The following is a 14,332-nucleotide window of genomic DNA, read 5'->3' as shown; positions in this document are numbered from 1 at the left end:
AGAGAAATAGGAGAACATGCTGGGCTTAGTCATCTAAGAAGTCCTAGGTAGGCTTTAGACAAGCCGGGAGGCTGCAGAGTGGTTTGAGCAATGACAAATGCAACATGGGTGGTGCAGTGAACTGAATAATTAGCCTAAAGCAGGTGGTTCAAATAGAATAGTTGTGTCCAAACTTTAACGTACATCAGATTCACTTGGAGGGCTCGTTAGAATACAGTGCTGGGCCACCCCCATAGTTTCTCATCTGGTACCTCTGGAGTAGGACCCAAGAATATGCATTTCTAACAAGGGCCCAGATGATGGTCACATTGCTGGTCTGAGGACCACAGTTTGAGAACCTTGGATTATCAAAGAGTGGAAGCTCAGAGAGCTGGAAAGGTGAGCTCAGGCCTGACCACGGAGTACCTTAAATGACAGGCTGACAAGTTAGACTCTGTTAATCAAATTTTGAACAGGGATTTGCCCAAAGCAATAGAATTGTTCTGGTAACAGAGAGATGTCGAATGGATAAGAGAAAAAGACTAGCTGCAGAGAAACCAATTTGGAGGTTTTTACATAGTTAAAGCAAGTGGATTTAAAAGCTCTGAATTAGGGCAGTGACAGCAGGAATGGAAAGAGAAATATTCTTGCAGAAATCTTTGTGAATGAAGAATTAGCTTGCAGGACAGAAAAACTGAAAGATAGTCTTGGTCATTCTCTGAGAGAGTCTTCAATTATATACAGTAACTTGTATAATGTTATTTTGAGGCTTTGTGGGTATTACTGGAGCTGAACTTGTTTATGTTCACACATTCTGAAAAGTGGAAAATGTTACCATGTAAGGTAGTAGGGTAAGTTATTTTAGACAGCTTACATTTAACCCACTTGAGGGCTTATTTGAAGGCCTAGGGGAAAGCTCCAGTGTGGATACATCCTGGACTCAGGAGTGGCCCTATTTTACCATGGACATTTGACTTCCCTGCCAGGCATGCGCTTGGGAGGATGGCATATGAGGAGAGGGCAGAAGAAGACACCTTCCCCAGCCTTGGGACTTGACAGTTACTGTGTGTCATGATTAGAAGACCTCCCTGTGCTCATGATATCTTTATAGAAGAAAACAGATCCCCAGTGACCTCAGTTCCAACTGATCCACTGATTCTTGTAGCCCTATTACAAGCCCATCACTTAAATAAAAATTCTGTATTTAGGTTTTATACTAATATGACGTGTCCTTTCTTCAGTCTCAGTTTGGAAAGTTTTACCACACTCTTCTGGTGGTGATGTTTTGAACAGTTCAGAAGCCTTTTAGGAGAGTTCCCTACTCCACAGCTTAGGAAACAATGTGCATTTCCTCTCCAGAGGCTGTGGACAAGTCTGAGAGAATGAAACCGGCATATCGATGGAAATAGTATCTGGAGTATTTGCTCTCCGAGGGGCGACAGAGCTGCTTTCACTGACTTTTGCCTGACCTGACATGTCAAGCTGCAGAATCTACCCCTGGAACGTAGAGAGAGAATTTTTAGCCCTTAACTTCTAAAGCCAACTAGGGGGACTAGTGAATCACGTGATCCAGTGTGACAGCCTGTCATAGCACTGGCCTTGCGTGTTTAGGATGTGCTTGTCTGGGGTGGGGGGAGGGCACGGACTCAGTGCCCTTTGAGGTTGCTCCTCCCTCTGTCTCTGGCTCAGAGAGAAGATTACACAGGGGAAGCTGAGGCCAAGGAGACCTGAGGACAAGCAGTTGGAAACTTCATTTTACTCTCTGCATCCAGTGGCATCCTGATGGAAGGCAAAGCAGGGAGGGTGGGGACAGGGCACTGAAGGAGCCAGCAGTAGTCAGGGGAGATCTGGACTGAATTAGAACAGAATTCTGAAGAGTTCATTTAGATTAAAGCCAGAGGTGCTGACTTTTCACCCTCATGGAGACTGTTTTGTCTGTTGGAAAAGATCTTGATGTGAAGAGCTTATGTCCATGGGCTCTGAAGATGAAAAGGCTTTCTGCCCTATATGGATGCCACTGGATTTGGAATTGTCCCTGTGGTTTAGATTTCTGTGCACATGCTACCAGGATAGGAACAGCAGTATAGGGAAGAGAAGGGGACCAATAAGTAGGAATAAAATAAGATAGAGCCTAATGCAATGTGCTTTTGGGACTCAGAGTGGTCCTTCATTTTGTGTTCTTAGTTTAATGGGAAAAATCAGACACAGACATTATAAATGGTAGAGATTTAGATGTTAAAAAATGTATAAAAAACCCATAAAGCCTGAGTAGAGTGAACCTAGTTGCAGGGCAGAATAAAGAAGTAGGCGTAGAGAAATGGACTTGATGACATGGGGTGGGAGGGCAAAGCTGGGGCGAAGTGAGAGTAGCATCGACATATATACACTACCGGGTGTAAAATAGTTGGCTGGTGAGAAGCAGCATAGCACAGGGAGATCAGCTCGGTGCTTTGCAATGACCTAGAGGGGTGGGATAGGGAGGGTGGGAGGGAGGCACAAGAGCGAGGGGATATGGGGACACGTGTATGCATATGGCTGATTCACTTTGTTGTGCAACAGAAACTAACATGGTATTGTGAAGCAATTATACTCCAATAAAGATCTATTAAAAAAAAAAAAAAGAATTGTGAGTTGGCAAAGGACTCATTGGAGAAGAAATTCCTGAACTAAGTGTGTAAAAGCTATGGCTCAGTAAGCAGGAGGCAGGGGCTTGCACTATATGCATTTGAGACTTGAATCGGGCTAAGGGATGGGGGAAGGAATATCCTGAGGCAAGACGTTTGCCAGCTTTAGTCTAACATTGTGGTAGGAGCAATTGCAAGGGCAACAAGTTTCCTCGTGTTAAGAGACAGTGTTTCTGGACCAGGCTGATTCTCCCCCTCCCCCATGTCCTATTGCTGTCACCATAGCATCCTTCTTCTGGCACCAAGTGACCCAGACACCAAGATGGGCAACCAACTGGTTTTCAGGGAAGCCAGCCATGCCAGGTAACTGGTGGTACATAGCCTCAGGACCTCAGCTGATAGTGCAACCAGGAGATTGGCTTTGCTAAGCATTCTGCTAAAAGGCCTGCCAGGGCCCTTCTCCTACATCGTGAAAGATGTACTAATACTTACTGTAGGTTTTGTGCTCTCCATGCTTACAAACAATTGAATTTATGGATTTATTACCCAGGGAATTTTCACCCTGACCTTCCCATCATACACCCTTCTCTAGATGTGCAATTTCCAGTGTGAAAAAAATGTATATGTGATACTTCTATGATTTTTATATTAAGTAAATTATTTATAGAAAGCCAAAGGAAACAAGAATGTTTGGGTATATAATCTATTCAGACAGATGTATTGAAATGCATTTACCTTATATAGCTCAAGCCATGGAGAGCAATAAGGATGTTTACAATGATTCTTGTATCATTGGAGATAAAGCAAGACAAAAGAACAGGAGTTTAAAGGACTTTTCTGTAAATATCTAGTGATGTTAGGAATTTTTGTGATTTCTTCTGATATCAGCTACTGGAGTCAAAGCTTCCAATACAATATTATGATGAATACCAGGGAGACTTTTATAGACCTATTGTCCAACTAGATGGTGGATGATGAGGTATGACTAGTAAAGAACAACTAGACCCCCTATCTTTTAGCAATTACATAATACAGTATGTGGAAGACATGCCTTTGGGGTGTGATTGAATACCATCACTGAACTCCAGAAGAACGGATTGAAATGAGTTTTCCTTCTTGAGTTGTGCCTTTGAAGTCAGTGTAGAAAATGGTGGGCCAGCTTAGTGAGTTATGCATCTGGGGTACTCATAATCCACCAAAACCTTGGATGCCACCTGTGCATATGTGAACTCTATGGGGTCCCAGCCTAGCACTTGTAAGGACACCACTCCTGGTCTTTGGGGCTATTAAACTCACAAAACTAATAGAATTGTTTTCTCTTTTTGTCTACGACATGTGGTCCTTCTTTACTTTCAACTCACTTTGAGGTCAGTGGAAAGAAAGCAGAACCAATATTTTGTGATTAGAAAAAATAATAGATATCAGTCCTGTGGATGCAGCCATAAGGCATTTGCCATATCCTAAATTTGCATTCTGTGGTGACTTGTACACAATGTATTCTTTCAGAATAGTTTTACAAAATTTACATGAAACCAAAAAGGGTAGAAGCCTTTTTTTAGGTGTAACATAAAAAGTGAAAGAAATATGAGGCAAAACATTTTAGAAAGAAAATTGAGTTTATAAATGAGCAAAATTTCTAGTATATTCATGCACATCATGAAGAGGTTTCAGGAATTCCTCACCAAAATGAAAATTGTAGATTCTTGTAGAAGCGGTATGTTTAATTAAAAAATACATTTCAAAGAAAAGAAAGTTTTCATAAACAATATGCCACTGTGGAAGGAAAAAAAAAATTTCTAGTATATTCATGCACATCATGAAGAGGTTTCAGGAATTCCTCACCAAAATACAAATTGTAGATTGTTGTAAAAGCAGTATGTTTAATTAAAAAATACATTTCAAAAGAAAGAAAGTTTTCATAAACAATATGCCACTGTGGAAGGAAAAAAAAATTTCTAGTATATTCAGTTACTATGCATGTGGTACACAAATATCTTATATTTTGGTTGCTAATGAAGGACTTCCCAACTAAAAGAATGTTTGACATAGACAATGGACTTATTAGGATGTGTTCAGTGTGTAAACTCTCATGGGCTTTATTCCAATTTTCATCTTTATGTCAAGCAGACAGCTCTCATCTCCTGTGCTGCTTAGAAACGTGCTACTGTGATTAAAATACCTAGAATTATGGAGCCTTTGTCCCAAGTCTTAGGCCAATAACATTGACATGTTTATTCTAACCCCATGATGGTATCTGAGACCCTAATATCAACAGCTGTTCAGTGGCTTGGTCATCAAGCCCATCAGAAGCTCGCATTCTGAGGGATAGATATCCTGTAGATAAAGAGACACATGTCATCTCCAGGGAATAACCTGTGCTGCCTAAACTTCTTAATGGTGGGAGGGTGGACAACAATGACATGGTAGCCCAAGGATGTGACTACCTTATTCTCCAATGAGATTTCAGGCATTGATCGTAGGAGTGGTCATTTGAAGTGGGATGGGAGAGTAACGCAGAATGGCAACTGGTAGCCTTAAGTTTTTCTTTGTTTTCATGAGGTGCTTTGAGGCTAAAAATGGCTTACATTATCTAGTCTAGCCTTTAGAGGAACATACAGTTGGAGTGAAGGAAGATACAGAATAGAATCACAGACATGGAACTAGGGGAGATAGTTATGGTTTTATTGATTTTTATTTAACTTAGATGGTACTTCCAGTGGAATTAGACACTGTTATAAGTACTTCACAAATATGAACTCCTTAATCCTAATAACAACCCTATAGGATAGATACTAATATTATCTTCATTTACTGATGAGAAAACGAAGATACACAGAGATCAAGTAATTGGTCCAGAGTCACAGAGCTAGCCAGTGGTAGAGCAAGGCTTTGAATGCACTCTGTCTAATCTGTCCATTTTGTAGATGAAGAAACAGAGGCCTGAGTGTCTGTCCAGTGCTGCCATCTCTCTGTTGCAATCCATAGAGTAGGCACCAGTAGATTATTCTTGAATCATATAATCAGGGCAGGAAAATTATACCAGCAGAGTTTTCTCTTTTAATCAACTTGAACAAAATATCATTAAAAGATGAGTGTTGGTGTCAAGAATTCTCTAGTCATTGGTAAAGCTTTGGAATGTGTTCTGTGACCATGCATCATGTCTTCTATTCTTAGGTATTAAGGAAGAAATTGGGCAGTTTAGAGAGGTGGCTTGGGAATTGAAGGAAGCATGGCTAAAAAATAGTATGGAAGTCTGCTGGTGGATAAGAGTTTGTTGTTTGTTGGCTTATTTATTTAGATTTTGTTGATTTCATTAGTATCTTCATATTCCCATGATCAATCATGGGAATTCATTCAACTCATGCAATTCAGAGTCTATGAAGTTGGACCTCCAACCTCATGGATTACCCTGCCAAGCTTCCTATTTTTCCAGTTTGTGGCTGAGAAATCAACTATAGGGTGCATTTCCTATTGGTCTAGAGGCACTGGATTTTACCTTTTTATTTCTTCTCCTTGAAACATTCTATTTCATCTCAACTTCATTCTTTGAAGTAGGTATTTTGGGTTAGGGAGAGCACATTTAATTTTTCCAGAGGAAAATTATGTACTAATGGTGCATATTGAAACACCTAGGAGAATACAGGAAGATGAGAACTTTTGCACACGGTTGGTGGGAGTAAATCAGAGAGCAATTTGGCAGTACCTAGTGAAGCTAGTGATGTGTATTCACTAAAACCCAGCAGTTCCACCTTGAAATACATGCTTTAGAGTTGAGAGCTGTGCTACTCAATGTGCGATCTACAGATGGTGAAGGTTTGTGGGCAATGTTTCCAGTCCACAGGGAGATAAGTACAGAAAATGAGAGTAAGCATTTACTATACTGTGTTTGATACTGTAGCTTTGTAGTATAGTCTGAAGTCTGGGAGTGTGATTCTTCCAGCTTCATTCTTCTTTCTCCAGATTGCTTTGGCTATTCGGAGTCTTTTGTGTTTCCATTCAAATTAAAAAATTTTTTTGTTCTAGTTCTGTGAAAAATGCCATGGGTATGGATTGCATTGAATCTGTAGATTGCCTTGGATAGTATGGTCATTTTAACAGTATTGATTCTTCCAATCCAAAAACACGGTATATCTTTCCATCTGTTTGTGTTGTCTTCAGTTTCTTTCATCAGCATCTTATAATTTTCAGAGTACAGGTCTTTTGCCTCCTTAGGTAGGTTGATTCCTAGGCATTTATTTTATTCTTTTTGATGCAATGATAAATGGGATTGTTTCCTTAATTTCTCTTTCTGATATTTTGTTATTAGTATATAGAAATGCAACAGATTTCTGTATATTAATTTCATATCCTACAACTTTACCGAATTCATTGATGAGCTCTAGCAGTTTTCTTTTTTTTTTTTAATTAATTAATTTATTTATTTATTTTTGGCTGTGATGGGTCTTCGTTTCTGTGCGAGAGCTTTCTCCAGTTGCGGTGAGCGGGGGCCACTCTTCATTGCGGTGTGTGGGCCTCTCACTATCGCGGCCTCTCTTGTTGCGGAGCACAGGCTCCAGACGCGCAGGCTCAGTAGTTGTGGCTCACGGGCCCATCTGCTCCGCGGCATGTGGGATCTTCCCAGACCAGGGCTCAAACCCATGTCCCCTGCATTGGCAGGCAGACTCTCAACCACTGTGCCACCAGGGAAGCCCCTCTAGCAGTTTTCTGGTAGTGTCTTTAGCATTGTCTATATATAAGCATCATGTCATTTCCAATTTGGATTCCTTTTATTTCTTTTTCTTCTCTGATTGCTGTGGCTCACACTTCCAAAACTATGTTGAATAAAAGTGGTGAAAATGGGCATCCTTATCTTGTTCCTGATCTTAGAGGAAATGCTTTCAGCTTTTTACTGTTGAGTATGATGTTGGCCGTGGGTTTGTCATATATGGCCTTTATTATGTTGAGGTATGTTCCCTCTATGCCCACTTTCTGGAGAGAGTTTTATAAAGGGATGTTGAATTTTATCAAGAGTCTTTTCTGGAACAGGATAGAAAGCCCATAAATAAACCCATGCACTTATGGTCAATTAATCTACAACAAAGGCAAGAATATACAGTGGAGAAAAGAGAGTCTCTTCAATAAGTGGTACTGGAAAAACTGGACAGCTACACGTAAAAGAACAAAATTAGAACATTCTCTAACACCATGTACAAAAATAAACTCAAAATGGATTAAAAACCTAAACATAAGACTGGATACTGTAAAACTCCTAGAGAAAAACATAGGTGCAGAATACTCTTTGACATAAATCACAGCAATATTTTTTTGGATCTCTCCCCTAGAATAACAGAAACAAAAGCAAAAATAAACAAATGGAACCTAATTAAATGTAAAAGCTTTTGCACAGCAAAGGAAACCATAAACAAAATTAAAAGACAACCACGGACTGGGAGAAAATACTGCGAACGATGCTACCAACAAGGGATTAATATCCAAAATATACAAATAGCTCATACAGCTTAATATCAGAAAACCAAACAACCCAGTCAAAAAATGTCCAGAAGACCTAAATAGACATTTCTCCAAAGACATACAGATGGCCAACAGGCACATGAAAAGGTGTTCAGTATCGCTAATCATTAGAGAAATGCAAATTAAAACTACAGTGAGGTATCACCTCACACTGGTCAGAATGGCCATCATGAAAAAGTCTACAGATAACAAATGTTACAGAAGATGTGGAGAAAAAGAAACCCTCCTACACTGTTGGTGGGAATGTACATTAATGCAGCCACTATGGAGAACAATATGGAGATCCCTTTAAAAACTAAAAATAGAATTATCATATGATCCAGTGATCTCTCTCCTGGGCAGATATCCAGAGAAAACTCTAATTTAAAAAGATATGTGCACCCCAGTGTTCATAGCAGTACTATTTACAATAGCCAAGACATGGAAGCAACCTAAATATCCATCGACAGATGAATGGATAAAGAAGATGTGGGGTGTGTGTGTGTGTGTGTGTGTGTGTATACACACACACAATGGAATATTACTCAGCCATAAAAAAGAATGACAGTGCCATTTGCAGCAACATGGATGGACCTAGAGATTATCATATTAAGTGAAGTAAGTCGGACAGAGAAAGACAAATATCATAGGATATCACTTATATGTGGAATCTAAAAAAATATGATACAAATGAACTTATATACAAAACAGAAACAGACTCACAGACTTAGAAAACAAACTTATTATTACCAAAGGGGAAAGTGATGGGGGAGGATAAATTGGGAGTTTGGGATTAACATATACACTCTACTGTATATCAATTAGATAAACAATAAGGACCTACTGTGTAGCACAGGGAACTATATTCAATATCTTATAATAACCTATAATGGCAAAGAATCTGAAAAAGAATATATATGTATGTATATATACACACATATGTATGTATAACTGAATCACTTTGCTGTACATCTGAAACCAATACAACTTTGTAAATCAACTATAGTTCAATTAAAAGAAAGATTTTAAAAAAACTGAAGCAAATATGGCAAAAATGTCTACACTTATCATATCTAGGTGGTGGGTATTTGGATGTTACATTTTTTCTATATTTTTTTCTATTTTAAAAAATATCTCATAGTGGGACTTCCCCGGCGGTCCAGTCGTTAAGACTCCATGCTTCCACTGCAGGGGGTGAGGGTTCGATCCCTGGTTGGGGAAATAAGATCCCACGTGCTGTGTGGTGCAGCCAAAACAAAATGAAAAAAATAAAAATACCTCATAGTAAAATCAGCCTCAGAATATTATTTTTTCTGATCTAGGAAGCAAGTTGGACATACCAGGGAACTTTATTCCTGCAGTGTCCAAGGACACATTTGTCTTCCCAGTGACTTAAAACCAGATACCAATCTTATGGGCAGTTGTTTTTTTTTGTTTTTTGTTTTTAATTTTATTTATTTATTTATGGCTGTGTTGGGTCTTCGTTTCTGCGTGAGGGCTTTCTCTAGCTGTGGCAAGCGGGGGCCACTCTTCATCGCAGTGCGCGGGCCTCTCACTATCGCGGCCTTTCTTGTTGCGGAGCACAGGCTCCAGACACGCAGGCTCAGCAATTGTGGCTCACGGGCCTAGTTGCTCCGTGGCATGTGGGATCGTCCCAGACCAGGGCTCGAACCCGTGTCCCCTGCATTGGCAGGCAGATTCTCAACCACTGCGCCACCAGGGAAGCCTATGGGCAGTTTTTAATGCCTCAGGGCTGAAGAGAAAGCATTGGTTCAGAACCCTGGAGAGATGTAGAGGTGCCTGGATTCTGGTCCTAGCTTTATGACTAACTTGTGACCATGGATTTCCCATATACAAGCTTTCATTGCCTTATCTGTAAAATTAGTGAGACTGAGATTGTTTTCAGCATTGAAATTTAATAACATATAAATTATATATAAATGTCTATTTGAAATGTCACATAGACTAACAACTTGATGTTCCTTTTTACAGTAATTATAGAGGCTAACAGAATTCATGGAGTAGACACAGACGTGGGAATAAGATTAAATATATGTGCAGTGGAGTCAGATCTGGGTTTAAATTTTGCCTCTCTGCCACACTAATGATGACCCTCGGTTTCCTGGAACACTCTATTTCCTAAGATGATACTCATACTTAGTACCTGTCTCAGCTTGGAAAGATTTGATGAGATAACAGTATTACTGTTGTAGTTGCTACAAATCAGTCAGTTAACTGTTGTGCCCGGAAAGGTCTAGAATAAATTCTCAAACCGCTCATCGCAGCCATCTTCCAAAGACGGGATGAGCATCACATGCCAATTATTCTTTGAAGTAGCAATAAACTAAGTACACATTTTCTAGACTAAATGATGCCACATCTTTTTGTAACTATGCATTCAAAGTGATTTAGAAATAGTCCTGTCTCAATACGGGACCCTAACTAGATGACAAGTTAGAGATTGCTTCCAACTCTTCAGTTCTCTTTTATGTGGGCTGTGGTTGAATGGCCCTGATTGTTTACACAGAAGAAACTTGAAACAAAATTGAGAATACTCTTGATTTTTAATTTGTACTTTATAATCTGTACGCTTGCCATTAATTTGTACAGAATGCACCAAAGCAGAATCAGATGATAGAGAGAGGAGCAGAATGGTCAGTCAAAATTTGCATTCTTGAATCTCAAAGCCAGGCTGTGGTTTGTCATGGAACAGAAAACTTAGGCAGTCATCCGTCTTATTTAGTAACTCAAGGCACAGTTAATGTGGCTGGGCCTCTAGCTCTGCTGACACAACATATGCTGATAAATCTAAGTTTTGAAGGCTTGGATTTAACAGAGACTTGTGGTATCACAGGGGCCTGGTGAATGAAAAGCCTCTGCAGCTTATCAGCAGAGAGATAAGAGGCCCTGGTCCCACTACTAGTGCTGCAGTGGTGCTGCTGAGATGTTTATCACCCGGGCTTCTGAGAACAGGAGTTTGACCCATACCAAACACTTCAGAAATAATGTCAACACACCCAAGACCACAGCCAGCACAGAATTCTCTGAGATAAGATTACAGCTTTGTCCTTAAAGGGACGTCAACCAAGTCTGTCGATCCCTAAATATTCCCTGAGCCGAGCAACCCTATGAGTTATCCTTCATACCAGGGGGCTTTAGAAGCTCAATTTTTAATGGTTGTACATGCAGATATTCTGTTCTTGTTTTCTAAAGTATGCGCAGAACTCTAACCATATCTAAGAAAATTCCTGCAGGGTCAAGAGCCTGAGCTTGGTGCCTGTGAGATCAGCTGGTTATAGAAGCTGGAGGCAGGTCTCTACTGGCAAAAACATTTATTCTCTTTATTTTAAGATTCGGTCTCTAATGTATTGGACAGGTCTAGGCCGTCGGGCCTCCAAGGCCAGGTTAGACCTCTAGTCTCGGTCTAGGATAAAGTCATTACTGTATAGGAAAAGATGATTCGGTCTTTGAGACCAGTGGGTGTAAAAAGCCACGGCAGTACTTTGTGTAAATACCTAGTCATGTGTTTGGTTTAACTGCCAGTATGCAAACTGGTACCAGGGCCACAGGGCCCATCAGGGGTTGAGGTGAAGCTGGTCTGGTATTCTCCCAAGACCTCTTTGGCAATGAGAAGAAGCAGCGTAAGAGAGACAGCTCACCTGTGATGTGTCATCCAGATACTAACCGTATCACTTCTTGCTTTGAAATGCCTCATATTCATTCCTTTGTCCTCCCCGTGTCCTCCTAGTGTGGCCTTCTGGATTCCAATCCCTCTTCCCAGGGCTGTGTTGTCTGTAGTTACCAGATTAATTAAAAAACAAACAAGCAAACAGAAGCCCTTTTTGCCCCCTTTGCCATTAGCGTCTCACAATAAAGTTCATACTCCTCTAGTTTACTATTAAATGTTTTCACTCTTCTTTCTGTCCAGTTTCTCCTTCTCTGTTCATCTTTATTTCATTGAAAGGATCTGCTTAAGGGCTGTGTTAACTTGTTTTTCCATTTTCCTGCCTCTGTGCTTTTGTTCCTGCCACCTCCCGCTTTTGGAATTCCTTCTCCCTTCCCTTCTACTCAGACACATCTCTTCCGTTAAAGCTTTTCAGACCAGTCCTGCCTCCGCTGATCTGACCCTCCCTCAGCTCTGCTTCCTTATGGTCTAGAGTCCACGCCAGCCCTTTGGCAATTAACCGCATACTGCTTTGTGCATTTATCTTTATTTTGCGTGCTCTGTCTTGCTCTTTGGCTCTTCTCTTTCCCTCTTTGTGTGTGTGTGTGTGTGTGTGTGTGTAGCTAGATAAGGCATCTATGAAAATAAAATCTGTGTCTTATACAACTTTAGAATACTCATAGGTGCTCTATGACATTGTTATTGGTTGATGGTTCTTGCTTAGAATCTTGATTTTGCAGGGGTCTTTGTCTTCTGTCTACTCCTGTATGCATAGCACCTGTGGATTGAGTGAGTGTCAGCTATTACCCTCTAGACAGGGTTTCCTTGACCAGGCTCTGCAGCTGGCCTTGACATTCTGCCTGGTGCCCTAGCTTCCTGGGGTTGGAGCTGTCTCTCTCCCAGGCTGGCAGCCTGCCTTAACTGCCCCTGACACGGCCGTGTCTGTCTATTCTTTTTCCTCAGATGCGTACTCTCATTCAAGTGAAAACGGAGGCAAGTCCGAGTCGGTGGCCAACCTGCAGGCCCAGCCCTCCCTGAACTCCATCCACAGTTCCCCTGGGCCCAAGCGCTCCACCAACACCCTGAAGAAGTGGCTGACGAGTCCCGTGCGGCGGCTCAACAGCGGGAAGGCAGACGGAAACATCAAGAAGCAGAAGAAAGTACGAGATGGTCGGAAGAGCTTCGACCTGGGATCTCCCAAGCCTGGGGATGAGACGACCCCTCAGGGAGACAGCGCTGACGAGGTACTTACTCGAGGCCCCGGAGCCTTCCATCAGGAGGGGTTTCTGATGTACCTCCTTCCTGGAGCCTCGAGAGGCATCCTTCCCCGGGGTTTGTAAACTAGGCAGACTCTGGTTCCCAGTAGTTGGTCTTCTTGGGCCTAGGTGATCTTTGTATTCTCAAGACATTGCCAGTTTGAATATAGTTCCCTGTGCTATACAGTAGGACCTTGTTGTTTATCCATTCTATATGTAATAGTTTGCATCCACCAACCCCAAACTCCCAGTCCGTCCCTCTCCCTCCCCTCCTCCCCCTTGGCAACCACAAGTCTGTTCTCTGTGTCTATGAATCTGTATAGTTCAATTTAAAATAAAAATTAAAAACAAATCAAAACAATAGGGAAAAAAAAAGACATTGCCAGTTTGATTTGTGACCGGTTTAGAGACTGGCACCTAGAGTATCCAGCAGACAGACACCATTCTGCCAGATTTGGAGATGCATGTCTGGGCCCACGGGGAGCCAGCTGGTCACCAAGTCCCCAGCCTCTACTAAAGACTGCATTAAACCTGCTCGGCCTAGAAAACAGAAGACTATCTTGGGAGATGAGGGCTGTTTTCGAGTATGTTGAGCAGTGGCGTTTATAAAAGGGAGTAGACACCTCCTGGTTGCTCCAGAAGGGAGAATTATGATTAACAGGTGAAGGTTTACAGTAGCCAAGGTTGCAGCCTTTAATGGGAGCTCAACCAGTGATGAAATGGGGCTTCATGAAAACAAATGAACACCCGTACTGGAAAGGTTTGGGCGACTGTATGACCTCACATAACAGTTGGAGAGACCCGTGTTGGCTGAGAGGTCAGACTGGGCAACGACCTCTTATATCCCTTCCAAAACTGGGATTCTGTGATCAAAATAGAGTGGGTATTTGGTTGGGGAATGAGATAATTCTTTTATCTGGCAAACTAACCTACTCTAGTCACTGACATGGCTAAGAAATTCTTCCTGATGTGAAACCGGACTCTCTTTGTAGTTTTATGCTGTCTGCCTTTTCTCCCTCTGAATGGCAGTAGAGCCTGGTGATATTTAGATTGTGGTTTGAGTCCTTCGTAAACTTAAAAGTTAGTTTCTCTCCAACCACTCTCTCAGCTTTCACTTTTCCTGGCTAATTGATAAAGTAGATGTTTTTCGTGTGTGTGTGTGTGTGTGTGTGTGTGTGTGTGTGTGTGTGTGTGTGTGTTTCCCACCATCTGGACCTCATTGTCCTTTTGAGATAAGTAGGTGTGCCCATTCCACAAAGGAGGACCCTGAAACTGAAAAAAATAAGAGTGTGTTGAGAGAGGGGGGGGGGTATCTTATA

General features: G+C 41.4%; 1 protein-coding gene and 1 pseudogene across 1 annotated transcript in view; both read left to right on the top strand.

Moving 5' to 3' along the window:
- Positions 1-14,332, top strand: part of KALRN (kalirin RhoGEF kinase) — a 605,233-nt gene that overhangs the window by 519,344 nt on the left and 71,557 nt on the right. The window contains exon 31 of the mRNA XM_057544931.1: positions 12,721-13,001. Within this exon, the coding sequence (XP_057400914.1) occupies positions 12,721-13,001 (281 nt within the window). The remainder of the gene's footprint in view (positions 1-12,720; positions 13,002-14,332) is intronic.
- Positions 3,290-3,853, top strand: LOC114236902 (protein MEMO1-like; annotated as a pseudogene).

This window comes from Balaenoptera acutorostrata, chromosome 4 (genome assembly GCF_949987535.1).
Source record: "Balaenoptera acutorostrata chromosome 4, mBalAcu1.1, whole genome shotgun sequence".
Taxonomy (NCBI): Eukaryota; Metazoa; Chordata; class Mammalia; order Artiodactyla; family Balaenopteridae; genus Balaenoptera; species Balaenoptera acutorostrata.
This window is presented reverse-complemented; position numbering and strand designations above follow the sequence as displayed.